The sequence below is a fragment of the Vipera berus genome (assembly GCF_964194415.1).
Source record: "Vipera berus genome assembly, chromosome: Z".
NCBI lineage: Eukaryota > Metazoa > Chordata > Lepidosauria > Squamata > Viperidae > Vipera > Vipera berus.
The window spans coordinates 4,239,923-4,267,186 of record NC_138205.1 but is presented as its reverse complement, the minus strand read 5'-3'; the positions used below and the strand labels follow the sequence as shown (position 1 = coordinate 4,267,186).

Genomic DNA, 27,264 nt, shown 5'->3' with positions numbered 1-27,264 from the left:
CTGGCTTCCAGTTGCCCTCCGGGTTAGATTCAAGGTGCTGGTGATGACCTATAAAGCCCTAAATGGCATGGGCCCGGATTATCTTAGGGAGCACCTGCTGCCAGCATCAGCTTCCCATCGTCCTGTGCGCACCCACAGGGAGGGCCTCCTTAAGGTTCCGCTGGTTAGGGATTGCAGGCGGGTGATTCCCAGGAGGAGGGCATTCTCTGTGGGCGCGCCCGCCCTTTGGAACGAACTGCCGATGGAACTTCGGACTGCCCCCGACCTTCGCTCGTTTCGCCGGGACCTAAAAACCTGGTTGTTTGAACTTGTTGTGATTCAGGGTCAGCCTGTGGGTTCGGCAGTTGGGTCGGACGACTCAGAGGAGGAGGGGGGTGTTGAAGAGCTTGCTGAGGGGGTTGAAGATCTTGCTGATGAGAGCCCTCAGCCAGGCCCCTCCCACCTGGTCACCACGGAGACCCAGCTGTGTGAGCCTGACAGCGTGGATGAAGATGACCCACAGCTGGCTCTGTTCAAGGACGCCCGACGCAGGAGGCAGTCAATCAGGAGTAAACAGAGGAAGGCAATGGGGCACCTCGGAAGGAGGCAGAGAGAAGCCATGCCCTGAACTGTATAAAAGGGGAATGCGTGGGAGGGCTGGTTTGCTGAAGGCAACCGCTTGATTAGTTCCTGTTTCATAGCTCCTGTTTCATGGTTGGTGTCTTATTTTGCTCTGTTTTATCTTAATAAATTTGGCAGGCTTAATTCCAGCCTCTTGCCGTTTGTAAAGGGGTTGTCCCTGCCTTTTCTGCAGGGCCGGTAGCAGGCTGGTACAGAACAGAACTGTCTGGCCTGGACTGAGGGGTTTTAAATTAAATTAATTTTAAATTTAAATTTTAACTTTGTCTTAATCCTGCGGGCTAGTATTAATTTAATTCTATTTTATCTTTCCTTTTTTGTATTGTTTTAATTTGCCCTGTGAACCGCCCTGAGTCCTTCGGGAATAGGGCGGTATATAAAATCAATTAATAAATAATAAATAAATAAACTAGGGAACATCGTCAGTGCTAGAAGGAAGTGGGGTTTGTGGAGTAGAGTGGAGGAGGAGGAGGGGAGGAGGAGGAAATGGAAGAGGTGGACTAAAGGGTCGTGGGTGCTTTCTGAGCTCCGCACCTGGTAGGTGAGCTCCTTGACGCGTCTCTCGCACTTGCGCATGCCCTTGACGTTCTCCACGTTGCGTTTCTGCTCCCCTTCCAGCTCGTTCTCCAGTTCCCGCACTCGGGCCTCCAGTTTCTGAAGCTGCTTCTTGCCGCCCTTGAGGGCCAGCTGCTCCGCCTCGTCCAGACGCATCTGGAGGTCCTTGATGGTCTGCTCCATGTTCTTCTTCATCCTCTCCAGGTGGGCGCTGGTGTCCTGCTCCTTCTTCAGCTCCTCCGCCATCATGGCCGCCTGCCCCATTGAAGAGGACAAGGGAGAAAGACGTCCACTGGAACTTACTCTTTGCATTAAGGGGGAAATTAATCCTAAACTCCCAGGCTAATTATTCATGTCAACATTACGGGTCCTTTTTTTTGATGCTTCTGGTGGACCAAAGCAGAGGAGAACATGGAGATGAGTCTCATTTCACATAATTGTGAAATGTCCATATTCTGGACTTCAACTCCCAGAATTCCTGAGTCAGCTATGCTGGCTCAGGAATTCTGGGAGTTGAAGTCCACGAGTCATAAAAGAGCCAAGATTGCCTACCCCTGTTCTAGACCTACAATTGTAATTAAGCCTAGAATTATGGTCATAAGTCACTATGGTCATTAAGCGAGTCGGGGGGTCCTTGGTGCTCTCTGAGCTGGTTGGTTTTCTTGTGGACGTTTCGTTACCCTAACTAGATAACATCATCAGACAGACAGGCAAGACATCAGAATATAAACTGACAGCAAACAGCACTCCATACTAGCACTGATGATGTTACCTAGTTGGGTCATGAAACGTCTGCAAGGAAACCACCCAGCTCAGAGCACACCAAGGACCCCTCATTTCAACCTACAAATATTCTCCTTCATTGATAGTGACTCACTACATTTCCAAAAGAAGGAGAGAAGGTAGAAGGATTTTACTTTGAGGGCCTGGTGGCGCCATTTAGATCAGGGGTCTCCAAACTTGATAACTTTAAGACTTGTGGACTTCAACTCCCAGAATTCCCCAGCCAGCCATGGAAGTTCTGGAAGTTGAAGTCCACAAGTCTTAAAGTTGCCAAACTTTGGAGACCCTTGATTACTTAATGCGAGAAAGTGTCAAATTGTCATTATGGACCATTCGTGGTCAATCCCCAGCCATGATTTCACTCTCACGCACATCCGTGATGGCTTTCTTGGCCTTCTCCTCAGCGTTTCTGCATTCCTGCACAGCTTCTTCCACTTCCGATTGAAGCTGGGTCAGATCAGTCTCCATCTTCTTCTTTTGATTGATGAGGCTAGTGTTCTGGAGAAAAATGGCAATCTCAATTGGTGAGTCAAGCCACAACAGGAGAAATAAAAGAAGATCAACTGACAGGTCCAAAGAGTTGGTGTCTTCATGTGGTATGGGACTTATGAAGGTCAAAGATTGCTGGAAACCATCCAGAACCTACTTTATTCCCTCAGAACCTACATCTGGAGCCTATTTTATTCCCTCAGAACCTGCATCTGGAACCTATTTTATTCCCTCAGAACCTACATCTGGAACCTACTTTATTCCCTCAGAACCTGTGTCTGGAACCTACTTTATTCCCTCAGGACCAGTGTCCGGAACCTATTTTATTCCCTCAGGACCTACATCCAGAACCTACTTTATTCCCTCAGAACCTGCATCTGGAACCTACTTTATTCCCTCAGAACCTGCATTTGGAATCTACATTATTCCCTCAGAACCTGCATCCGGAACCTACTTTATTCCCTCAGAACCTTTATCTGGAACCTACTTTATTCCATCAGAACCTAAATCCGGAACTTACTTTGTTCCCTCAGAACCTCCATCTGGAACCTACTTTATTCCTTCAGAACCTGCATCCAGAACCTACTTTATTTCTTCAGAACTAACTTTGTTCCCTCAGAACCAGTGGTGGGATTCAGCTGGTTCGCACCAGTTCGGTAGAACTGGTAGCTAATTTTTTGTTGCCCAGGCCCAGAATGGACTTCCGGAAGTGGTATCCATACAGAGAACCGGTTGTTCACATATTTGAATCCCACCACTGCTCAGAACCTACATCTGGAACCTTCTTTATTCCCTCAGAGAATCTACTTTATTCCCTCAGAACCTGCATCTGGAACCTTCTTTATTCCCTCAGAACCTGCATCCGGAACCTACTTTATTCCCTCAGAACCTGCATCCGGAATCTATTCCCTCAGAACCTACGTCCAGAACCTGGAGTTGGAGTTCACTCATCTTAAAGTCGCCAAGGTTGAGAAGCACTGCTCTAGTGATCAGCCAATGTGAGTCTTTTCCTAAAACTTTCCCACCTGTCTATTTTTAATGCACCCTTCACCATCTGTGGTTGTCTGAACAGGCTCTGGATCACTTCTCCAATGTCACCTCTGAGGCTCCTACAGAACAAGACTCAAAGAAACGTGAGAAGGATCAGTTGCTCTCCCTTCACCTGAGAATGGAGGAGCTGGACCCTCTCACTGGCCTCTGTCAGCTCCTGTTCTGCCAGTTTCCGCCCACGCTCCGTCTGCTCCAATACGCAGCGTAGCTCTTCCAGCTCGGCCTGCAGCAGCATATTGCGCCTCTCCACGATGGCGATGTTCTCCTTCAGGTCCTCGTTGGCTCGAAGGGCATCGTCCAGTTGAATTTGATTGTCCTGGGCCATCCAAAAAACACAGCTTGAAGCAAACATTGAGCCTGGAAAACTATGGATGAGCAAAGAAGATATAAAGGTCTCCATATCTCATTACCTTGAGGTGGGCATGAGCAATCTTGAGGTGCTTCTGCACCTCAGCGGCCACCCGGTTCGCTTGGCTAAGCTGGATTTCCATGTCGTTGAGGTCACCCTCCATCTTCTTTTTGATCCTCAGGGCCTCGTTGCGGCTCCGGGTCTCGGCATCCAGGGAAGCCTGAAGCGAGTCCACCGTCCTCAGGTGATTCCTCTTGGCCTGCTCCATCTCCTCGTCCTTCTCAGCCAACTTGCGCTCAATTTCAGCCTTGATTTGGTTGAACTCCAGCTGGGCTCGGAGGATCTTCCCTTCCTCATGTTCCAAAGATGCCTGGGGAGTCAAAGAATTATGGGTATCAATCAATTAATCAATCTTTCTTATGGTCACAGATCAGCAAAGAATTATGGGTAAAATGATGAAGGAGAAAGGAGAGAAAAAAATAGTATTGAGATCTGGAAGCTTTCTTAGTTCTAGATTGGTTCTCAAGGAGAGAACCAATCTAGAACTATGGAGAAATTTCCTGACAGTGAGAACAATTAATCAGTGGAACAGCTTGCCTTCGGAGGTTGTGGGTGGTTTTTAAAAAGAGATTGGACAATCAATTTGTCTGAAATGGAATAGGTTTCCCTGCTAGAGAATGGGGTTGGACTTGAGGACCTCCAAGGTCCCTTCCAATGCTGTTATTCTGTTCTGTTAAAATAACCTCAAATTAGAGTTGCTTACTTTGTAATGGACCAAGGCTTTATGAATTAGCAGCTTCCTTCCTTGCCATTTTTCCTAAAATTCCATTTTAAAAATGGAATTTGGGCTGTGATATCAGTGTGATACTCTTGCTGTATTTTTTTAAAAAGACAATCCTGATTTGTAGTCCTGTTTTCTTTTAAAGGACAATAGAAGCTGAAAAGCTGATAGGAAAAGCACCATGGAAATGTTTAGCTCTCTTGTGCTTTTAATTAAATGACTCCTGCTCCAGATCATGTTGTTTAGCTCCTTTGTACCTTTAATTAAATGCTTCCTGCTCCAGATTCTGTTCTGTTTAGCTCTTTTGTGCCTAATTAAATGCCTCCTGCTCCAGATTCTGTTCTTAGGTCTTTTGTACCTTTAATTAAATGCCTCCTGCTCCAGATACTGTTCTGTTTAGCTCTTTTATTTTATTATTTATTTTATTTTAATTCCATTTATATCCCGCCCTTCTCCGAAGACTCAGGGCGGCTTACAAGCTTAGCAGTTCTGTTCTGTTTAGCTCTTTTGTACCTTTAATTAAATGCCTGCTGCTCCAGATTCTGTTCTGTTTAGCTCTTTTGTACCTTTAATTAAATGTCTCCTGCTCCAGATACTGTTCTGTTTAGCTCTTTTATTTTATTATTTATTTTATTTTAATTCCATTTATATCCCGCCCTTCTCCGAAGACTCAGGGCGGCTTACAAGCTTAGCAGTTCTGTTCTGTTTAGCTCTTTTGTATCTTTAATTAAATGTCTCCTGCTCCAGATTCTGTTCTGTTTAGCTCTTTTGTACCTTTAATTAAATGCCTGCTGCTCCAGATTCTGTTCTGTTTAGCTCTTTTGTACCTTTAATTAAATGTCTCCTGCTCCAGATTCTGTTCTGTTTAGCTCTTTTGTACCTTTAATTAAATGACTCCTGCTCCAGATTCTGTTCTGTTTAGCTCTTTTGTGCCTTTAATTAAATGCCTCCTGCTCCAGATTCTGTTCTTAGGTCTTTTGTACCTTTAATTAAATGCCTCCTGCTCCAGATACTGTTCTGTTTAGCTCTTTTGTACCTTTAATTAAATGTCTCCTGCTCCAGATTCTGTTGTTTAGCTCTTTTGTACCTTTAATTAAATCCCTCCTGCTCCAAATTCTGTTCTGTTTAGCTCTTTTGTACCTTTAATTAAATGCCTCCTGCTCCAGATACTGTTCTGTTTAGCTCTTTTGTACCTTTAATTAAATGCCTCCTGCTCCAGATTCTGTTCTTAGGTCTTTTGTACCTTTAATTAAATGCCTCCTGCTCCAGATTCTGTTCTGTTTAGCTCTTTTGTACCTTTAATTAAATCCCTCCTGCTCCAAAGTCTGTTCTGTTTAGCTCTTTTGTACCTTTAATTAAACGCCTCCTGCTCCAGATACTCTTTTGTTTAGCTCTTTTGTGCCTTTAATTTAAACACTTCCCGATCCAGAATATTGCCTCTTGTTGAGGGTAGGTGAAATCGGTGAGTAAAGCTGCTTCTCTGTCTCTGTTCCCACCTGGGAAGGGACTCTAAATTACCACTTCAGATGCTTTTAAATGGCTTTTATAGTGAAATAGGAGAGAAATAAGGGGGAAAAAAACCATGGAGTTTTAGGGAAGGGGAAACAGGGAACCACACCTCTGCCTCCTCCAGAGCTGCTTGTAAGTCCATTTTCTCGGACTCCAGCTGCTTCCTCACTTTTTCCAACTCATGCATACTTTTGGCTCCTTGGCTCAGCTGTTCGGTGAGATCCGAAATCTCCTCTGTGGAGGGAGAAAAAAGAGGAGATGTGGGCCACGCTCTGGTGAGGAGGACACGGAAAAGGGTGTCCCTCAACGTCTGGCGCCACCAGGAGAGGGGGTTTTGCTTGGTCAACCTCTCCCCCCCCTGCAGCTCAGCCCACCTTGTAAGTTCTTGTTCTCTCTTCTTAAAGTCTCCAGGTGTTCCAGAGACTCCTCGTAGGCGTTCTTCAGCTTGAAGAGCTCTGTGCTGAGGGACCGGGACTCCTTCTGGGATGCCTCCAGCTCTGCCTGGGATTCTTCGTTCTTCTGCTTCCATTCAGAGAGGATCTGAGGGGGGCAGAGGAGGAGGAGGAAGGCAAAAAAAAGTCGGTTTCTTCTTCCTTTTATCCCATTTCCTTCTCCTTCTTCCCCTTTTCCTTCCCCCTTTTCCTTCCCTTTCATCCTCCTCCTCCCTCTCCTCTTCTTCCTCCTCTTCCTTCTCCCCTTCCCCTCTTTCTCCTCCTCCTTCTCCCCTTCCACTTCCCCTCCTTTCTCCTCTTCTCTTCCTCCTCCTCCTCCTCTTCCTTTCATCTCCTCTTCCTCTTCCCTTCCTCTTCCCCTTTCTTCTTCCCTCCTCCCCCTTCTTTTCCTCCTCCCCTTCCACTTCCCCTCCTCTTTCTCCTCTTCTCCTTCTCCTCCTCCTTCTCCTCCTCCTCCCCTTCTCCTTTCATCATCCTTCTCCTCTCCTCCTCCCCTTTCCCTTTCCCCTCTTCCTCCATCTTCTCCCCCACCTCCCCACAAATACAGGTAGTCCTCAACGTACGGCAGTAATTTCTGTTGATCAACAATGTAGGTCTAAAGCGTGACTGCTATGCTTAGCGACAGCAATCCCGGAAGTCCTGGTTGTCACTGTTAACTGAATCCCACTGACAATAGACAAGGCAACTTCCCGGTGGCTTCCCACAAGCAGTCACTGGGGAAGCCAGCAGGAAATACCCAGTCCCAGGTGCCACAGACAGGTGAATGCCTCCAGCTGAACTGGAGCAGCCTGTCCTATGGGGGCCTGAGAGGGATGGGTCTCTGTGACCCTCACCTTGTCGAAGTTCTTTTGCTTCTTGTCCAGGGCAGCTGCAGCCGCGTTCGAGCGTTCCATGTCCACCATAAGATCTTCAATCTCGTTCTGCAGGCGGTGTTTGGTCTTCTCCAGCGAGGAGCACTTGGCGTTCACCGCTTCCACCGCTTCCTCGGCCTCCTGCAGCCTCTGGGCCAGCTTCTTCCTGGCACAGGGGGACAACCGAGAGAAGATTACCCCTGGAAGAGGCCTTCTCCTTCCCACAGCTGATGGGGAAAGCAAATCTCCCAACCTTCTCTGGATGAAGGACACCATGAGCGGCCAGCCAACTCCAACTGAGCCATCTCGTGCTCTGCGACACGGTTGTAAAATAACAGAATAAGAGAATCGTAGAACTGGAAGGGATCTTGGAGGTCTTAAAGTCCAACCCCCTGCTCAAGCAGGGGACCCTAGACCAGGGTTAGGCAACCTTGCCTCTTGTATGACTCATGGACTTCAACTCCCAGAATTCCTGAGCCAGTCATGGCTCAGCTTGGAAACCTCTCCCTTTCCCTTCAGCGTGGCTGGCTCAGGAATTCTGGGAGTTGAAGTCCACGAGTCATAAAGCGGCCTAGGCCAGGGGTAGACCACCTTGGCTGTTTTATGACTCGTGGACTTCAACTCCCAGAATTCCTGAGCCAGTCACAGCTCAGCTTGGAAACCTCTCCCTTTCCCCTCAGCGTGGCTGGCTCAGGAATTCTGGGAGTTGAAGTCCATGAGTCATAAAAGAGCCAAGATTGCCTACCTCTGCCCTTATACCATTCCAGACAAGTGGCTGTCTAGTGTCTTCTTCTGGGAGGGCTTGTCAACTCTGTATTCTAGTTTACATCTCCTTGTGGTCTCCCATCCAAGCCCTGGCCCTGCTTACTTTCCAAGGGCAGACTAGCTGCTTACCACTGAAGTAAGAGGCAGATTAACAGGACCTTGGAGATCTTCTAGTCCATCCCTTTGCTCCAGCGGGAAACCCTAGTATTGGAGCACCCACCACTTCTGGTGGCCAGCTGTTCCAACTGCTTAATTGTCCTCACTGTTAGGAAGTTTCTCCTTAATTCCAGGTTGCTTCTCTCCTTGATGAGTTTCCATCCGTCGGTTTGTGTCTTGCCTTCCGGTGCTTTGGAAAATAAGTCGACCCCCCCCCTCTTTCTTTGTGGCAGCCCTTCAGATATGGGAACTCTGCTATCCTGTCACCCCTGGTCCTTCTTTTCACTAGACTAGCCACACCGAATTCCGGCAACTGTTCTTCACATGTTTTATGAACCCCCCTTAATCATCTTTGTTGATCTTCTCTGCACTCCTTCCAGATTCTCAACTCCTTTTTGGTTGAATCTTAAGGTGGAAATTGCAAGGACGGGAGTCATAATTTGGGGAATACAGAGTCAAACCTTGCTCGTTTTGCTTCCGTGTAAGTCATCGAAAAGTTTCTGGTCCTCAAACCCACGATATCCCCCCAGATTAACCACCCCTACCCACCTACCTTGTTTTTTATTTTTTGTTTTTTTAAAAAATGGGGAAATCTCCTCCAACCAACAAGCTTTTTGCTCGTCTTATACACCGTCAAGTTCAAATATAACCCGAGCCAAAAGCTTCTTCGTTAGAGGAAGCGCCGGTGAAAAGAGATGGCCGAGGTCTTGATGGGAGGGGTGGAGAAGACATGGGAGGGAGGGGAAACGTAGTATGGGGTGCGTGCTTATGAGGGAGAAAGGTGTGGAGGCCAGAAGCTCTGAACAGGTCCCAGACGAGGGTTGCAAGGCCTGTTAGACTCAAGTCTCATTCCTCAATTTGTAGACATCAAATTGAGATGTTATCAGAAGACCCAGTGGTCCCTTCTAACTCTGTTATTCTGTTCTGTTAAAATAACCTCCAATTAGAGTTGCTTACTTTCTAATGGACCAAGGCTTTATGAATTAGCAGCTTCCTTCCTTGCCATTTTTCCTAAAGTTCCATTTTAAAAATGGAATCTGGGCTGCGGATATCAGTGTGATACCCTGGTTGTATTTTTTTTAAAAGACAGTCCTGATTTGTATCCCTGTTTTCTTTTAAAAGACAATAGAAGCAGAAAAGCTGATAGGAAAAGCATCGTGGAAATGTTTAGCTCTCTTGTGCTTTTAATTAAATGACTCCTGCTCCAGATCATGTTGTTTAGCTCCTTTGTGTCTTTAATTAAATGCCTCCTGCTCCAGATTCTGTTCTGTTTAGCTCTCTTGTGCCTTTAATTAAATGACTCCTGCTCTAGATTCTGTTCTTAGGTCTTTTCTACCTTTAATTAAATGCCTCCTGCTCCAGATTCTGTTCTTAGGTCTTTTGTACCTTTAATTAAATGCCTCCTGCTCCAGATTCTGTTCTGTTTAGCTCTCTTGTGCCTTTAATTAAATGACTCCTGCTCTAGATCATGTTGTTTAGCTCCATTTGTGTCTTTAATTAAATGCCTCCTGCTCCAGATTCTGTTCTTAGGTCTTTTGTACCTTTAATTAAATGCCTCCTGCTCCAGATTCTGTTCTTAGGTCTTTTGTACCTTTAATTAAATGCCTCCTGCTCCAGATTCTGTTCTGTTTAGCTCTTTTGTACCTTTAATTAAATGTCTCCTGCTCCATATTCTGTTCTGTTTAGCTCTTTTGTACCTTTAATTAAATGCCTCCTGTTCCAGATTCTGTTCTTAGCTCTTTTGTGATCCAGGTAAGAAAGGCTGCCATCGCTAAGCACTTCCAAAATGAATTTTGGCTACAGGTAGTTCTAAATATACAACCCTTTTGTTTAATGACCGTTTGAAGTTACGGCTTTGTCAGGAAAAAAAATGACCAACAGCTGGTCTTCCCACCAGGTTACGTGATCAGAATTCGGGCGCTTGGCAACTGGCACGTATTTAGGACATACTCTCCCGGAATCACCGGATCACTGTTTGCGACCTTCCCAGCTGGTGCCTGACAAGCAAATGGAGGAATGGGGTGGGGGTGGGGTGGGAAGCTGGATTTGATTAATGATGAGATTTACTCAACCACCAGAGCAACAATGGTCATAAAACAAGGCCCAGCTCACATAACAGCCATCTCAGTTAGCGACGTGAGCTGGGGGACTGCCTGTCTACTTGAAGGAAAGGTGTCTTCAAGCATGAACACCACGCCGGAAGTCCTGCCTGCTCGTGATCCGAGGTGATCCGAGGGGGTGATCTACCTTGTCCATCGTGAAGGTCAGGATGTGAGCTCTTGAATCCGTCTAACTCAGGGCACCCCTTCATGGATTACTGCCTTGTCGTGGCGAAGGGGCTTGCGTAATTCAATGAAGCTATGAGCTATGCCGTGCAGGGCCACCCAAGACGGACAGGTCATAGCAGAGAGTTCTGACAAAACGTGATCCACTGGAGAAGGAAATGGCAACCCACTCCAGTATCTTTGCCATGAAAACCCTATGGACAGTACCAAAAGGCAAAACGATATGATGCTGGAAGATGAGCCCCTCAGGTCGGAAGGCGTCCAATATGCTACTGGGGAAGAGCAGAGGGCTAGTACTAGTAGCGCCAGAAAGAATGAAGCGACTGGGCCAAAGCCGAAAGGACGCTCAGCTGTGGATGTGTCTTTCTTTCTCCATAGGAACCTGGAATGTAAGATCCATGAATCAAGGCAAGCTGGACGTGGTCAAACAAGAGATGACAAGACTGAACATCGACATCTTAGGTATCAGCGAACTAAAATGGACAGGAATGGGTGAATTTAATTCAGATGACCATCAGGTATACTACTGCGGGCAAGAATCCCTCAGAAGAAATGGAGTAGCCTTCATAGTCAATAAAAGAGTAGGAAAAGCAATACTGGGATACAATCCTCAAAATGACAGAATGATCTCAGTTCGAATCCAAGGCAAACCATTCAATATCACAGTAGTCCAAGTCTATGCCCCAACCACCGGTGCTGAAGAGGATGAAATTGACCGGTTCTATGAAGCCCTACAGCACCTTATAGAACTAACACCAAAAAATGATGTCCTTATCATCATGGGGGATTGGAATGCTAAAGTAGGAAGCCAAAAGATAACCGGAATAACAGGCAAGTTTGGCCTTGGAGTACAAAATGAAGCAGGGCACAGGCTGATAGAATTTTGTCAAGAGAATACGATGGTCATAGCAAACACTCTTTTCCAACAACCCAAGAGACGGCTCTACACATGGACATCACCAGACGGTCAACACAGAAATCAGATTGACTATATGCTCTGCAGCCAAAGATGGAGAAGCTCTATACAGTCAGTAAAAACAAGACCAGGAGCTGACTGTGGCTCAGACCATGAGCTTCTTGTTGCAAAGTTTAGGCTTAAACTGAAGAAAGTAGGGAAAAGCACCAGGCCAGTCAGGTATGAATTAAATCATATCCCCGTTGAATATACAGTAGAGGTGACAAATAGATTTAAGGAATTAGATCTGATAGACAGAGTGCCTGAAGAACTATGGACAGAGGTTCGCAACATTGTACAACAGGTAGCAACCAAAACCATCCCAAAGAAAAAGAAATGCAAGAAAGCAAAATGGCTGTCTGAGGAAGCTTTGCAAATAGCTGAGGAAAGGAGGGAAGCGAAAGGCAAGGGAGAAAAAGAAAGATATGCCCAATTGAATGCAGAATTCCAGAGAATAGCTAGAAGAGATAAGAATGCCTTCTTAAATGAACAGTGCAAAGAAATAGAAGAAAACAATAGAATAGGGAGGACCAGAGATCTTTTCAAGAAAATTGGAGAGATGAAGGGAACGTTCAATGCAAAAATGGGCATGATAAAGGACCAAAATGGCAGGGACCTAACAGAGGCAGAAGAGATTAAGAAGAGGTGGCAAAATTACACAGAAGAACTATACAAGAATGAGCTTAACGTCCCTGATAATCACAATGAGGTGGTCACTGACCTCGAGCCAGACATCCTAGAATGTGAAGTGAAGTGGGCCTTAGAAAAGCTGAGCAACAACAAAGCTAGTGGAGGTGACAGTATTCCAGTTGAGCTATTCAAAATCTTAAAAGACAATGCAGTAAAAGTGCTACACTCAATTTGCCAGCAAATTTGGAAAACTCAACAGTGGCCACAGGATTGGAAAAGATCAGTTTACATTCCAATTCCAAAGAAAGGCAGTGCCAAAGAATGTTCAAACTATCGCACCATTGCACTCATTTCTCATGCTAGTAAAGTTATGCTTAAAATCCTACAAGCTAGACTCCAGCAGTATGTGGATCGAGAACTACCAGAAGTACAGGCAGGATTTCGAAGAGGCAGAGGAACTAGAGATCAAATAGCCAACATACGCTGGATCATGGAGAAAGCTAGAGAGTTCCAGAAAAACATCTACTTCTGCTTCATTGACTATGCTAAAGCCTTTGATTGTGTGGATCATAACAAACTGTGGCAAGTTCTTAAAGAGATGGGAGTACCAGAACATCTTATTTGTCTCTTGAGAAATCTATATGCGGGCCAAGAAGCAACAGTGAGAACTGGACACGGAACCACTGATTGGTTCCAAATTGGGAAAGGAGTCCGGCAAGGCTGTATACTGTCGCCTTGCCTATTTAACTTATATGCAGAGCACATCATGAGAAAGGCAGGGCTAGATGAATCAAAAGTTGGAATTAAGATTGCTGGAAGAAATATCAACAACCTAAGATATGCAGATGATACCACTCTAATGGCAGAAAGTGAAGAGGAACTGAAGAGTCTCTTGTTGCAAGTGAAGAAGGAGAGTGCAAAAGTTGGGTTGAAACTAAACATTAAGAAAACCAAGATCATGGCATCCGGCCCTCTCAATTCCTGGCAAATAGATGGGGAAGAAATGGAAGTAGTGACAGATTTTATTTTCCTGGGCTCCAAGATCACTGCAGATGGGGACTGTAGTCAAGAAATTAAAAGACGCTTGCTCCTCGGGAGGAAAGCCATGGCAAATCTAGACAGCACACTAAAAAGCAGAGACATCACCCTGTCAACAAAAGTGCGTATAGTCAAGGCTATGGTCTTCCCAGTTGCAATGTATGGCAGTGAAAGTTGGACCATAAGAAAGGCTGAGCGCAAAAGAATTGAGGCCTTTGAACTCTGGTGCTGGAGAAGACTCCTGCGAGTCCCTTGGACTGCAGGGCGATCAAACCGGTCGGTCCTGGAGGAGATCAACCCTGACTGCTCTTTGGAAGGCCAGATCCTGAAGCTAAAACTCAAATACTTTGGCCACCTAATGAGGAGGAAGGACTCACTGGAGAAGAGCCTAATGCTGGGAAAGATTGAGGGCAATAGAAGAAGGGGACGACAGAGAATGAGGTGGCTGGATGGAGTCACTGAAGCAGTAGGCGTGAGCTTAAATGGACTCCAGAAGATGGCAGAGGACAGGAAAGCCTGGAGGAACATTGTCCATGGGGTCGCGATGGGTCGGACACGACTTCGCAACTAACAACAACAACAACTCAGGGCTTTTCAACCTTTTCACCCATTGTACCCCTTTTAGGATATGGCAACATCCGAGTACCCCCAGTAGCCTAGCAAGGTGTCAAAAACGTGATGACCAAAAAAAAAAGGAAAAAAACTGATGAAGTACAGGTAGTCCTTGACTTACAACAGCTTGCTTAGTGACTGTTCGAAGCTACAATGGCACTGAAAAAAGTGCCCCCCAAGCCACAGCCGAGCAAGACACCTGCCTGCCCGCCTGGCGGCACCCTTCCTCCTGTCCAAGGTTTTCATTGTTGTGAGCATTTCTGTTGAGGATTGGCAGCGGGGGTGGGGTGGGGTGGTGTTTGGGTTTTATTCCCCCCCCCAATCTGCTGGGTGGTTGCAGCAGGTTTTGGTCACTTCACATGACCCTGGGACACTGTGACCGTCATAAATATGAATCAGTTGCCAAGCATCTGAATGTAAATCACAAGACCCTGGAGATGCTGCAACATTCCAGCTGATTGGCGCTTCTTCTGGGCTCAGCAGAAGTGCCAGGATTAGCGCCGAGCTCCAGCTGGAGCCCTGACAGCCCTGCAGCTCTAGCCGTCTCTCACTCAGGCTTGTGCGGTGCTGCCACTGGTTCAGCTCCTTCCCCTCCCCCGCTACCACTTTTCTAGGAGGGTCGCGTACCACCTGCCAGGTGCCAACGTACCACAGGTGGTACCCGTACCGCCGGTTGAAAAGCCCTGGTCTAACTCACTTACTTGGCCTCCTCCAGCTCCTCCGTCCGCTGGATGGCGTCGGTTTCATACTTGGTTCTCCACTGGGCCACCTCCGCGTTGGCCTTGGAGAGGAGGCGCTGAAGCTCAGCTTTTGCTTCCATCTCCTCCTCATATTGTTCCCTCAGAAGGTCGCAATCATGGCGGGAGGACTGCAGGGCGTGCGCTAGAGCGTTTTTGGCCTACGTCGGCGAGGAACACAGGGTAAATTCGCCGCAGGTCCACCACGCCTCTTGCCCTCGCCTCCAAACCCGAGCCCACACTTCCCAACTGACGTTTCTTCACCTTGGTCTCCTCTTCCAGTTGCCTCTTGAGGTCCTCCATCTGCTGGGTGTAGGACTGCTTCCCGCGGGTCAGCTGGGAAACGAGGGCCTCTTTCTCTTCAAGCTGCCGAGCGAGTTCTCCTGAGGAGAGGAAAGAGAGAAAGTGGAGGTCCATCAGCAGCTTCTTCTGGGTGGACCTCACAAAGAGGGGTAGAAAAAACAAGAGGGAGACCCCAAAGGTGCTTTCCCAGGAGGCAACTGGACTTCCTTGGTTTTTTCCTTGAAGAAAGTTTCGCTTCTCACCCAGTTCTGACTGAGTGGCAGAGGATGGAAGGATTTAAATTCCAATGCAGTCATCTGGTCATTAGTACTCTCTCTGAGAGCTGTGGAGGCCACTTGGAGGCCTATCTGTGCCTGAACTCAATGGCTTGTAAATGTTTACAACACAGGCCTTTCAGCAGCTCCGAGAAGGCTCCACACTATTTGCACTATGACCATGGGGCGCGATGTACGCACCGGGCATTTATGTACGGCGCAAGGCAATTAAAAAGGCAGGGCTTCGACTGCGTGGTTGTGGCCACCACCATCTTGACCTTTTTTTTGACCCCCTCCTCTTTCAAAAGACAACTGGACTTTGTTTTTCCTTGACATCGTCTCACTTCCCATCGAGAAACGTCCTCGGTTCTGACTGAACGGTGGAGGACGGAAGGATTTCTATTCCTTTGCAGTCATCTGGTCGTTAGGACTCCCCCTGAGAATCGCTGAGGCCACCTGGAGGCTTATTTGTGCCTTCGGGGTCCCCTGAATCAGAGTGCAAATGGGTGTGGAGCCTTCTTGGAACTGTTGAAAGGACTGTGTTTAGCCAAGATAAACCTCCAACGATTCTCAGAGAGAGCACTAACGACCAGGTGACTGCAAAGGAATGTAAATCCTTCCATCCTCCACCGTTCAGTCAGAACTGAAGAAGCTTCTTGGATGAGAAGCAAAACACCTTCGAGGAAAAAACAAAGTCCAGTCGCCTTTGGGACAACCGTGACCCGGATGACGTAGAAACTCCATAGAGACACCCAAGAGGCAGCAAAAACGGTAGCCGGTACCATTTTCGGTGAGCAGTTTGGCTCGTTGGGTGCTTGTGTCATTGAGGGTCCGTTGCGTCTCCTCCAACTTGGCGCGGTGATCCGTAGACTGGTCCTCGATGGTACGGCACATCTTCTCCAAATTTGCCTGTCAAGAAGGAGAAGAATGAAAACCCGAAGAAATACCGGCGGAAGCTTGAGCGTGTTCTCCAACGAAACCACGCGGCGGTTAACTTCACTTGAAAGTTCACTTGTGCATGAAAAGTGCCTTCAACCGCTGGAGCAATATAGATTTTGGGATGTCAGAGTGGAGCTGTAGCATGTTCACCTGCAGGGTACCAAATCTGTGGATTGTGAGGGAGTCCTGCTTGAGGGACATCTTAGTAGTCCTACATCAGTTGACGGTAGGAACATCTATGATATTTAAAGTCCTGAAGTCAGTCCAGGAGCTGGTGTCTAGCTTGACTTCTAGCAATTGCTTTCTCAAGCGATAGAAAAGAATATTTGTAGCTCAGGGATCAACTCTGGGGGTCTTTTGAGCTGGGTGGTTTTCTTGTAGATGTTTCATGGCCAAACTAGGGAACATCAGCAGTGCTAGAAGGGAGGGAGGTTTTTGGAGAGGAGGAGGAGGAAGAAAACGAGGACAATGTCCTTGATGATCTCTGAGCTGGGTTGTTTTCTTGCTGGCATTTCATGACCCAATTAGGGAACATCATCAGTGCTATATTGATGACCATCACATTGATGATGTTCCCTAGTTGGGTCATGAAACTTTTGCAAGAAAAGCACCAACCTCAGAGACCACCAAGGACAATCTTCTTCTTCCTCCTCCTCCTCCTCCTCCTCCACCTCCTCCTCCTCCTCCTCTCTCCGTAAACCCCACTCCCTTCTAGCACTGCTGATGTTACCTAGTTGGCTCATGAAACGTCTGCAAGAAAACCGTCAAGCTCAGAGAGCACCAAGGACCCCACATTTTCCTTCCACCATCCCCCTGCAGATGGAACGCCCATAAGCATCAATCTACCCAAGAACAAGTCTTGTGGGTCCATAGCCCCCTCAGGTGATTTCGGACCCCCTCCTCCACTGACACAACACCTTGGCCTTCAGAATCTGCTCCACGTTGGAGGCCACGTCGTCCAGTTCCAGTTTCAGCTCGCTCTTCTCCTTCTCCAGCTTCTGCTTCACCCGCTGCAGGTTGTCGATCTGCTCGCCCAGCTCGGCCATGGAGTCCGCGTGCTTCTTGCGCAAGGTGGCCGCCGTGGCCTCGTGCTGCAGCGTGGCCTCTTCCAGGTCACGTCGCATCTTCTGGAACTCGGCCTCCCGTTTCTTGTTCAGCTCGATCTGCACCGAGTTGGCCCCTCCGGCCTCCTCCAGACGTTCGCTGATCTCCTCCAGTTCCCGCGAAAGATCCGAGCGCTGCTTTTCCACCTTGGCCCGGGCTGCGCGCTCCGCCTCCATCTCTTCTTCCAGCTCCTCGATCCGTGCCTGAATGGCGGGGGGAAAAGACAAAGCACTAAACCCTTCAATCTTCCAGACCAGGGGTCCCCAACCCCCAGGCTGTGGACCAATCCTGGTCCGCAGCCTGTTAGGAACCGGTCCGTGCCGCTGAAGGTGAGTGGCGGATGAGCAAGCAAAGCTTCATCAGAACATCTGCAGGATCTAGGCTGCATGTGGAACCATCCACCCCCACCCCCCACCCCCATCCTTGATAAGCTTCACTTCCTGGGGCAAAATAGATGGCTGGTCTAGCTTCTGGGGAATTTCTGGGGAAATGGTGTAGGCTAGGGTCTCCTGCTTGGGCGTGGGGTTGGACTAGATGACCTACAAGGTCCTTTCCAACTCTGCTATTCTATTCTATTCTATTCTATTCTATTCTATTCTATTCTATTCTATTCTATTCTATTCTATTCTATTCTATTCTATTCTAGTCTAGTCTAGTCTAGTCTAGTCTAGTCTAGTCTAGTCTAGTCTAAATTCTACTCTATCTTATCCTATTCTCTCCTCTCCTCTCCTCTCCTCTCCTCTCCTCTCCTCTCCTCTCCTCTCCTCTCCTCTCCTCTTCTCTTCTCTTCTCTTCTCTTCTCTTCTCTTCTCTTCTCCTCTCCCCTCCCTTCTCTTTTCTCTTCTCTGTTATTCTACTCTACTCTACTCTACTCTACTCTACTCTACTCTACTCTACTCTATATTCTATATTCTATTCTATTCTATTCTGTTCTATTCTATTCATTTTTAATCTAGTCTAGTCTAGTCTAGTCTAGTCTAGTTTAGTCTAGTCTTAATTCTAGTCTATCCTATCCTATTCTCTCTTCTCTTCTCTTCTCTTCTCTTCTCTTCTCTTCTCTTCTCTTCTCTTCTCTTCTCTTCTCTTCTCTTCTCTTCTCTTCTCTTCTCTTCTCTCTCTTCTCCTCTCCTCTCCTCACCTCTTTTCTCTTCTCTGTTATTCTACTTTACTCTACTCTACTCTACTCTATACTCTACTCTACTCTACTCTACTCTACTCTACTCTACTCTGTTCTGTTCTGTTCTATTCGTTTTCATCTAGTCTAGTCTAGTCTAGTCTTAATTCTAGTCTATCCTATCCTATTTTCTCTTCTCTTCTCTTCTCTTCTCTTCTCTTCTCTTCTCTTCTCTTCTCTTCTCTTCTCTTCTCTTCTCTTCTCTTCTCTTCTCTTCTCCTCTCTCTTCTCCTCTCCTCTCCTCACCTCCTCTTTTCTCTTCTCTGTTATTCTACTTTACTATACGCTACTCTATACTCTACTCTACTCTACTCTATACTCTACTCTACTCTACTCTATTCTATTCTGTTCTGTTCTGTTCTATTCGTTTTCATCTAGTCTAGTCTAGTCTAGTCTTAATTCTAGTCTATCCTATCCTATTCTCTCTTCTCTTCTCTTCTCTTCTCTTCTCTTCTCTTCTCTTCTCTTCTCTTCTCTTCTCTTCTCTTCTCTTCTCTTCTCTTCTCTTCTCTCCTCTCGCCTCCCTTCTCTTTTCTCTTCTCTGTTATTCTACTCTACTCTACTCTACTCTACTCTACTCTACTCTACTCTACTCTACACTCTACTCTACTCTATTCTATTCTACTCTATTCTGTTCTGTTCTGTTCTCTTCTCTTCTGTTCCTACTCTACTCTATGTCCTGTTCTGTTCTGTCTGCTCTGCTCTGCTCTGTTCCCTTTCCCCGGCTGAGCATCAAGGAATGTTGGGTACCTGCAGCTCCTTGAGTTTCTTCTGCAGCTGTGAGGCCAAGGCTTGTTCGTCTTCAATCTTGCTGTTCTGCTGGTTGATATCAAACTCTTTCCTGCAGAGAGAATTCTGGGAAGTCAATTTTTCTCCATAAAATGCAGGCAGTCCTCGACATACAACAGCTCATTTGGTGACCGTTCAGAGTTACAACAGCACTGAAGAAAAAGTGACTTGGGACCACTTTTTCACCCTTAGCAGCTGACTCATGCTTACGACGATTGCAGTGTCCTGGGGTGGGTGGTCATGTGATCCCCTTTGGCGGCCTTCTGATCAGCCAAGTCAGTGGGGAAGCCAGCTCCACTTAACGACCGTGTTACAAACTTTAACAACTGCAGCGATTGGCTTAAAGCAATGCGGTAGGAAAGGTCATAAAATGGGGCAAAAATTCACTTAACGAATCTCCCACGTAACAGCAGACATTTGGGGGCCAATTGTGGTCATAAATCAAGGACCACTGCAGTGTATGCCTCCCAGCATACACAAAGGACAGCACAGCAGGAGGCTGATGGTGCAGATCAGAAGAGGGGTTGGACAGCTCCAGGCGATAACTGCTCACTCAGGATAAGCCTAATGACTTAAGCTGTTGACAGCCCCAGGCATGGTCAGCCTGGTGGGAAGCCAGGATCTACACCCATTGTCACCTGCACTGGCAGGAAGCCCAGGTTTGAACTGATTGGATGCCATCCACCTGGGCAGGTACAAATAGACGCCAGGCTTCCCTGTTTCCCCAGTTCGTTCTGTTCAGAATAAACTCATCTCTACCCCAGCTCTGTGTCCGTCTCTATGTGAAGCACGCGACTTTACAACCACATTGGGCCACTTTGCAACTTCTTAAACCCTGCTCTGTAGCCCAAGCATCGGGGAGGGCCCAACATCTCCACCCACCGAACAGTCTCCACTGTAAGTCCTTGACTTACGGCCTTCGTCTAGCGACCGTTGCGAGCTATGACAGCACTTGGAAAAGGGACTTACGGCTGATCCTCGCTTACCATCATCGCAATGTCCCCGAGGTCACAATTTGGGCTCTCGGCATGCATTTACGACCCTTTCGGGGGGGTGGGGGTGTCACCATTTACAACATCCCCAGTCGGCTTCGGACAATGGGGAAAGCTGAATCGGAATCAGAATAGAAGCTGGAAGGGACCTTGGAGGTCCTCTAGTCCAACCCCCTGCTCAAGCAGGAGACCCCCCCCATACCTTTTCTGACAAATGGCTGTCCAGTGTCCTCCTAAAAAGGAGTAGGAGGAAGGGGAAGAGGAATAGCAGAATAACAGAGCTGGAAGGGACCTTGGAGGTCATCTAGTCCAGCCCCCTGCTCAGGCAGGAAACCTTATACCATTTCAGGCAAATGGCTGTCCAGTCTCTTCTTAAAACCGTTTTTCCTCTTCATGGTCTTAGATGCAGGTGAAGTTTCGAACCATTCTTCCTGTATCCCTTTTTTATTTATTTATCACGTTTAAAAAATCCTTTGCTATCCCCCTTTTTTTCTGTTTTGTCTTAAACGACCCAGCGAGAGAGGGGTCAATTCCCCTAGTCAATTCCAGACAAATGGCTGTCCAGTCTCTTCTTAAAGACCTCCAGTGTTGGAGCACCCACAATTTCTGGTGGCAAGCTGTTCCATCAGCTAATTGTCCTGACTGTCAGGAAATTCCTCCTTAGTTTTAAGGTTGCTTCTCTCCTTGATGAGTTTCCATCTGCTGTTTCTTGTCCTGCCTTCGGGGGCTTTGGAGAATAGCTTGACTGCCTCTTCTTTGGGGCAGCCCCTCAAATACTGGAATACTGCAGTCATGTCCCCCCACCTAAGTCCTTCTTTTCTCCAGACTAGCCAAACCCAAATCCTGCAACCGTTCTTCCTATGTTTTAGTCTCCAGGCCTTTTAATCATATTAGTTGCTCTTGTCTGCACTTTTTCCAAAGTCTCCACATTTTTTTTTTTTTGGAGCGTGGTGACCCAAAACTGGATGCAGGATTCCAGGTCTGGCCTTAAGCTGGGTTCACTTTGTGTGATTCGCTTAACGCCTGCAGCAAAATGGTACAATTCTCTACCCGCAAAGAGAAGCAGAGATGGTTAAATTGACTCTTTCATCCAAAACAAGAGAATATATATTTTTTTTGTTTCTATTTGGAAATTGCTTCGGGATTTTGTGCTTGCGATGGAATTTTTTTTTTAATGAAACTTTGATTTTGTTTTTTGCCGATGAGATAGGTTCGTTGCTATAGAAACGGCTAGCGGATACTGTTGGGTAAAAGTAAAAAAGTTGAGGTTGTCAAGTTTTTTATACTGTGCTAAAGAGAGTTGGAAGTTGACACCTTTTTTTTTCCTTTTCCCCTCCTAATTCCATATTTTCTCTTTTTTTTTCCTTCTTCCTCCCCCCTCGTTTTTTTTATTACCTTTTAAATTTTATTTTTGTATTTTATATTTTGTTGAAATAATAAAAATGGTTTAAAAAAAAAACCCGTAACAAAAAGGTGTTAAAATCAGGCACGGTCATGGGATGACCTGCTTAATGATCGCATCGCTTAATTTTTTTTTATTTTTTATTTTTATTTTTTAATCCCATTTATATCCCGCCCTTCTCCGAAGACTCAGGGCGGCTTACAATTAAAGCACAAATCAATGTGCTTAGCAATGACTGAACGTCCAGGCTCTAATTTGGTTGTACGTCGGAGACTAACTGTATTCTGTATTTTTTTTTTCTTTCCCACAAAACCGGGCTAGAGAGTCCTGCAAACTAGGATTTCTGGATAACAGGAACAATTAGCCATTCTCCAGTTTAACAAAGGAAGCTTCCCAAACATGTTGTGGGTGACCCAACACACTAGTCCTGTTGGAGGGATAGGACCAGTTTCACCTTATTTTGGAGGCAAATATTGTTAGATGTTTAGTGCCAGCCATTGGCAGTTCCCCAAAAGGGTCATCAGATGGAGGCAAAGAGGCTTCTTTGCTTCCACTGATGAGCCAAGGGTCCCAGACCCACAGCCCCATTGGCGAGAGAGTTTTATGGTCAAGGAGGGGCCAAGACCCCCCATAAATACCTCTGCACGAGGGGCTGCTCTTTGTTCTCCATTTTCCAGTCTCCAGTTCTATCTCTACTCCTAACCTCTATTTTAGTCATGTAATCCTAGCTTGTTTTGTTTTATTTTATTTCTCTCTCACATGCAGGCATGAATGCTTTCATGCCAAGTATTTCTTTCTCTTTGATCTATCTTGAATAAAACTAATATGATTGCATCTCTGCGTTCTGCCTTTGCTTGGGAGCTCCTTTAACGATTCATTGTGAGTCCACCTCACAAATATGAATGCTCTTGTGCTTGGAAATTTTCTAGCGTGCCCCTCTGATCCCCCCACCCCGGTCTGGAGAACCCAAAGGCACAGAGTTGGGGATTCCCTTACTTTTTAATTTTCTCTTCCAGCTGCTGTTTGTCGTTCTCCAAGTCCATAACGTTCTCTTGTGCCAACTTGAAGTCTCCTTCCAATTTTCTCTTGGAGCGTTCGAGCTCCATCCGGATCTTCCTCTCCTGTTCCAGAGACCCTTCCAGCTGTGGAGGAAGGGAAGGGAAGAGAGAAGGAAGGAGGAAGCCAAGAAGGGAAAGGGAGGGAGGGAGGAAGACAAGAAGGGAGGGAGGGAGGGAGAAGGAGGAAGGAAGGAAAAGGAAAAGAAAAGAGAGGAAGGAAGGAAGGAAAAAAGAAGAGAGGAGAGGAGAGGGAGAGAGGAGGAAGGGAAGGAAAGAAAGAAGGGAAAGAGAGGAAGAAAGGAAGGAAAGGAGAAAGAAAGGAAGGAACAAAGGAATGAGGGAAAAGGAAAAGAAAGGAAAGAATAGAAAGAGGAAGGAAGGAAAGAAGGAAAGAAGGGAAAGAGAGGAAGGAAGAAAGGAAGGAAACAAGAAGGGGAAGATGGAGGAAGAAAAGAAGGAAGGAAGGTAGAAAGAAAGGAAGGAACAAAGGAATGAAGGAAAAGGAAAAGAAAGGAAAGAAAGGAAAGAGGAAGGAAGGAAAGAAAGAAAGAAGGGAGAGAGGAAGGAAGGAAGGAAGGAAACAAGAAGGGGAAGATGAAGGAGGAAGAAAAGAAGGAAGGAAGGGAGAAAGAAAGAAAGGAACAAAGGAATGAAGGAAAAGGAAAAGAAAGGAAAGGAAAGAGGAAGGAAGGAAGGAAGGAAGGAAGGAAAAGAGAGGAAGGAAGGAAAGAAGAGAAGAGGACTTTAAATACAAACTCAATGTCCCTTTAGGGATAGGCACGGATGGTGGGCCACGCCACAAATTCTGCCACCTCCACCGCCGGATTCTCTCCAGATGCTCCACGTTTAATACCCCTAGAAGCCGCAACCAGCATGACCAAATATTGAACTATCCAGCAGGTTTCATTCCTCTCTACAACTCGCTGGCCGCTCAAATTAGGCCAGGCCTGTCCCAAATCAGCGTCTCTCGATGGTGCCGAGAGCAGAGGCCGGCCGGTGACGGGTGGACCTCCCACCCCAGTTTGAGGGCCACCAGCGTTACGGCCTTTCAACAAGGCCGCCGCGTTGGGTCAGCAAAAACTGGGTCCAGGAGAAGGGCCCAGGGGCCTGGAGGGCTGGAGGTGCCCACCTCCTGCCTGGGTCCACTTACGTCGTCCACCTGTTGCTCCAGCTTCATCTTGGCTTTGCTCAGGCTGTTGACTTTGTCTTCTTCTACCTGGAAGTCATCCAAGGCTTGCTGGTGGGCCTCTTGCAGCGACTTCTTCTCCTTGGTCAGTTTGGCGATGATCTCATCCAGGCCAGCCATTTCTTCGGTCAGGTTCTTCACCTGGAGGTGAAAAACAAAGGAAAGAGGAAGGAAGGGAGGGAGGGAGGGAAGGAGGGAGGGAGGATGGAAGAGAAAGTGGGAGATGGGAATGAGGGAGGGAGGGAGAGAGGGAGGGAGGGAGGGAGAGAGAGGGGGAGGGAGATGGGAAGGAGGAGAAGGAAGGAGGGAGGGAGGGAGGGAGAAAGGAAGGGAGGGAGGAAGGGAGAGAGAGAGGGAGGGGGATGGGAATGAGGAGAAGGAAGGAGGGAGAGAGGGAGGGAGAAAGGAAGGGAGGAAGGGAGGAAAGGAGAGGGAGAGGAAGGGAGAGGGAGGGAGATGGGAATGAGGAGAAGGAGGGAGGGAGGGAGAAAGGGAGGGAGGGAGAGAGGAAGGGAGGGAGGGAGGGAGAGAGGGAGGGAGATGGGAATGAGATGGAAGGAGATGGGAATGAGGAGAAGTAAGGAAGGAGGGAGGGAGAGAGGGAGAGATAGAGGAAGGGAGAGAGGGAGGGAGATGGGAATGAGGAGAAGGGAGGGAGAAAGGAGGGAGGGAGATAGGGAGGGAGGAAGGAAGGAATGGAGAGAGGGAGAGAGAGAGGAAGGGAGATTGGAATGAGGAGGAAGGGAGGAAGGAGGGAGGGAGGAAGGAAGGAAGGGAGAGGGAGAGAGAGGGGGAGGGAGATGGGAATGAGGAGAAGGAAGGAAGGAGGGAGGGCGGGAGGGAGAAAGGAAGGGAGAGAGGGAGAGAGGGAGGGAGGGAGGGAAGGAGAGAGATGGGAATGAGAAGGAAGGCAATGGAAATTAGGAGAAGGAAGGAAGGAGAGAGGGAGGGAGGGAGGGAAAGCAAGGAAGGAAGGAGAAAAGAGAAGAGAGGAGAGTAGAGGAGCGTGTACTAGAATCAGTGGGCAACCAGACAGCGTGGCCAGTCCCACAGATGTGATAGCAGCTTCAGAGATTGCAGGCCCCTGAAGTGTGACTGTGATGTCCTTTAACAATTGGCGGGTTCTTGTGCACTGAGGTTGTGCAACTGCGAGGGAGCAATGCAAGGCTGTGTGTGTGTGAACATGTGCATTTTGTGCTCGGCCTTCAAAGGGCTTTTTTTGTTTTTTGAAATATAATGATAAAAAAATTCTAAAAAGGAAGGTTAAAAACGTATTTACGACGGTCCCGGCGTCCCGGGGTGTGTGTGTGTCACGCGATCCCCCTTTTTGCGACCTTCCAACCAGCGCAGTCAACGGGGGAAGCTGGACTCTTTGAACGACCGTGTGAGTAGCTTGACAATCGGACTGATTCCCTTAACCGCGGTTGGCAAGGAAGGCCGTAAAATGCAGCCAAACACGACAACTCTCTTGCTGAGCGATGGAAACTCTGGGGCCCCTTGCGGCCGTCAATTCGAGGACCGCCCGTCCTTTCAGGGTACTGTTGTGATTCAGGGTCAGCCTGTGGGTTCGGCAGTTGGGTCGGACGACTCAGAGGAGGAGGGGGGTGTTGGAGAGCTTGCTGATGAGAGCCCTCAGCCAGGCCCCTCCCACCTGGTCACCACGGAGACCCAGCGGTGTGAGCCTGACAGCGTGGATGAAGATGACCCACAGCTGGCCCTGTTCAAGGACGCCCGACGCAGGAGGCAGTCAATCAGGAGTAAACAGAGGAAGGCAATGGGGCACCTCGGAAGGAGGCAGAGAGAAGCCACGCCCTGAACTGTATAAAAGGGGAATGCGTGGGAGGGCTGGTTTGCTGAAGGCAACCGCTTGAATAGCTCCTGTTTCATGGTTCGTGTCTTGTTCTGTTTGCTTTTGTGTCCATAAATTTGGCAGGCTTAGTTCCAGCCTCTTGCCTTCTTGTAAAAGGGGTTGTCACTGCCTTTTCTGCAGGGCCGGTAGCAGGCTGGTACAGAACACGTACCTTGTTCTCCGTGGCGTGCTTCTCCTTCTCCACCTTGGCCAAAGTCAACTCCAGGTCATCAATGTCCTTCTTGAGCTCAGAGCACTCGTCTTCCAGCTTCCGCTTCTTGGCGGTCAGTTCCGCGTTCATCTCCTCTTCGTCTTCGATCCGTTCGGTCATCTCCTTCACTTTGGCTTCCAGCTGGATCTTGTTCTTGATCAGCTGGTCACAGCGCTCCTCGGCGTCGTTCAGGTTGTCTTGCTCCTGGGGAGAGGAAGAAGGGAAGGGGGAGGAGGAGGAGGAGGAAGGAAGAACGAAGAGAAGAGAAGATCTGTAATTCGGGGTTGAAGCGTGGCGCTCTCCGAGCCGGGTGCTTTTTTCCTCGCAGACGTCTCGTGACCCAAGTAGGGAACGTCATCGGTGCTAGAAGAGGATGGGGTTTGCAGAGCGGAGGAGGCGGGAGGGTGAGACAGAGAAGCAGGAGGAGCAGGAGGAGGAGGAGGAGGAGAGGAGAAAGAGGAGGAGAGAAAGAGGGGGAGGGGGAGAGAAGGGAGAGGGAAAAGCCGAAGGACGTCAAGGAGGAGGAGAAGGAGGAGAGGAGAAAGAGGAGGAGAGAAAGAGGAGGAGTGGGAGGAGAGGAAAAAGCAGAGGAGAAGGAGGAGAGGAGAAAGAGGAGGAGAGAAAGAGGGGGAGGGGGAGAAAAGGGAGAGGAAAAAGCAAAAAGGACGACAAGGAGGAGGAGAGGAGAACGAGGAGGAGAAGGAGGAGAAGGAGAAGGAGGAGGAGAAGGGGAGGAAGAGGAGAAGGAGAAAGAAAAGAAGGAGGAGGAGGAGGAGGAGGAGAAGGAGGACTGTGGGGTCCTTGGTGCTCTCTGAGCTTGGTAATTCTCTTGCAGACGTTCCACGACCCAACTAGGGAATGTCATCAGTGCTAGAAGTTTACTCAAACCCCCCTCCCTTCTAGCACCGACGACGTTCCCTAACTGGACCGTGGAACGTCCGCAAGAAAGCCACCCAGCTCAGAGAGCGCCAAGGACTCCGTGTAAATAAAGAACTCCAGGACGAGGAGCAAGGATGCCAACCTCTGAGTTAAAAAGGAGAGCAAAGCGGCTTAAATATACTCACAGCTTGAACTTGCAACTGGAGGTCATTCTTCTCCTGGAGCAATGAAACCATCTTCTCCTCCAGCTCTTTTCTCCGAGTTTCTGATTTCTCCAGAGCTTCCTTCAGCCTCCCAAATTCTTCTTTCATCGTCTGTGAAGGATACAAAAGAGTCACCTCAATCAATCAATCAATCAATCAATCAGAATTAGAGCTGGAAGGGACCCTGGAGGTCTTCTAGTCCAACCCCCCCGCACAAGCAGGAGACCTTATACCACTCTGGACAAATGGCTGTCCAATCTCATCTTAAAAACCTCCAGTGTTGGGAGCACCCACAACTTCTGGTGG

At 47.8% G+C, this 27,264-nt stretch overlaps 1 protein-coding gene across 1 annotated transcript in view; it reads right to left on the bottom strand.

The window, feature by feature from the left end:
* The window catches only part of LOC308677928 (myosin-6), a gene marked incomplete at its 5' end in the record, with an annotated part of 60,218 nt that overhangs the window by 3,203 nt on the left and 29,751 nt on the right, over positions 1-27,264 (bottom strand). Inside the window, 16 exons of the mRNA XM_081344636.1 lie at positions 1,153-1,428; positions 2,329-2,454; positions 3,608-3,811; positions 3,906-4,214; positions 6,244-6,368; positions 6,509-6,674; positions 7,420-7,603; positions 14,580-14,776; positions 14,880-14,998; positions 15,955-16,081; positions 17,029-17,418; positions 19,140-19,230; positions 22,569-22,714; positions 23,781-23,957; positions 25,838-26,080; positions 26,941-27,069. Coding sequence (XP_081200762.1) covers positions 1,153-1,428; positions 2,329-2,454; positions 3,608-3,811; positions 3,906-4,214; positions 6,244-6,368; positions 6,509-6,674; positions 7,420-7,603; positions 14,580-14,776; positions 14,880-14,998; positions 15,955-16,081; positions 17,029-17,418; positions 19,140-19,230; positions 22,569-22,714; positions 23,781-23,957; positions 25,838-26,080; positions 26,941-27,069 — 3,009 coding nt within the window. The remainder of the gene's footprint in view (positions 1-1,152; positions 1,429-2,328; positions 2,455-3,607; positions 3,812-3,905; positions 4,215-6,243; positions 6,369-6,508; positions 6,675-7,419; positions 7,604-14,579; positions 14,777-14,879; positions 14,999-15,954; positions 16,082-17,028; positions 17,419-19,139; positions 19,231-22,568; positions 22,715-23,780; positions 23,958-25,837; positions 26,081-26,940; positions 27,070-27,264) is intronic.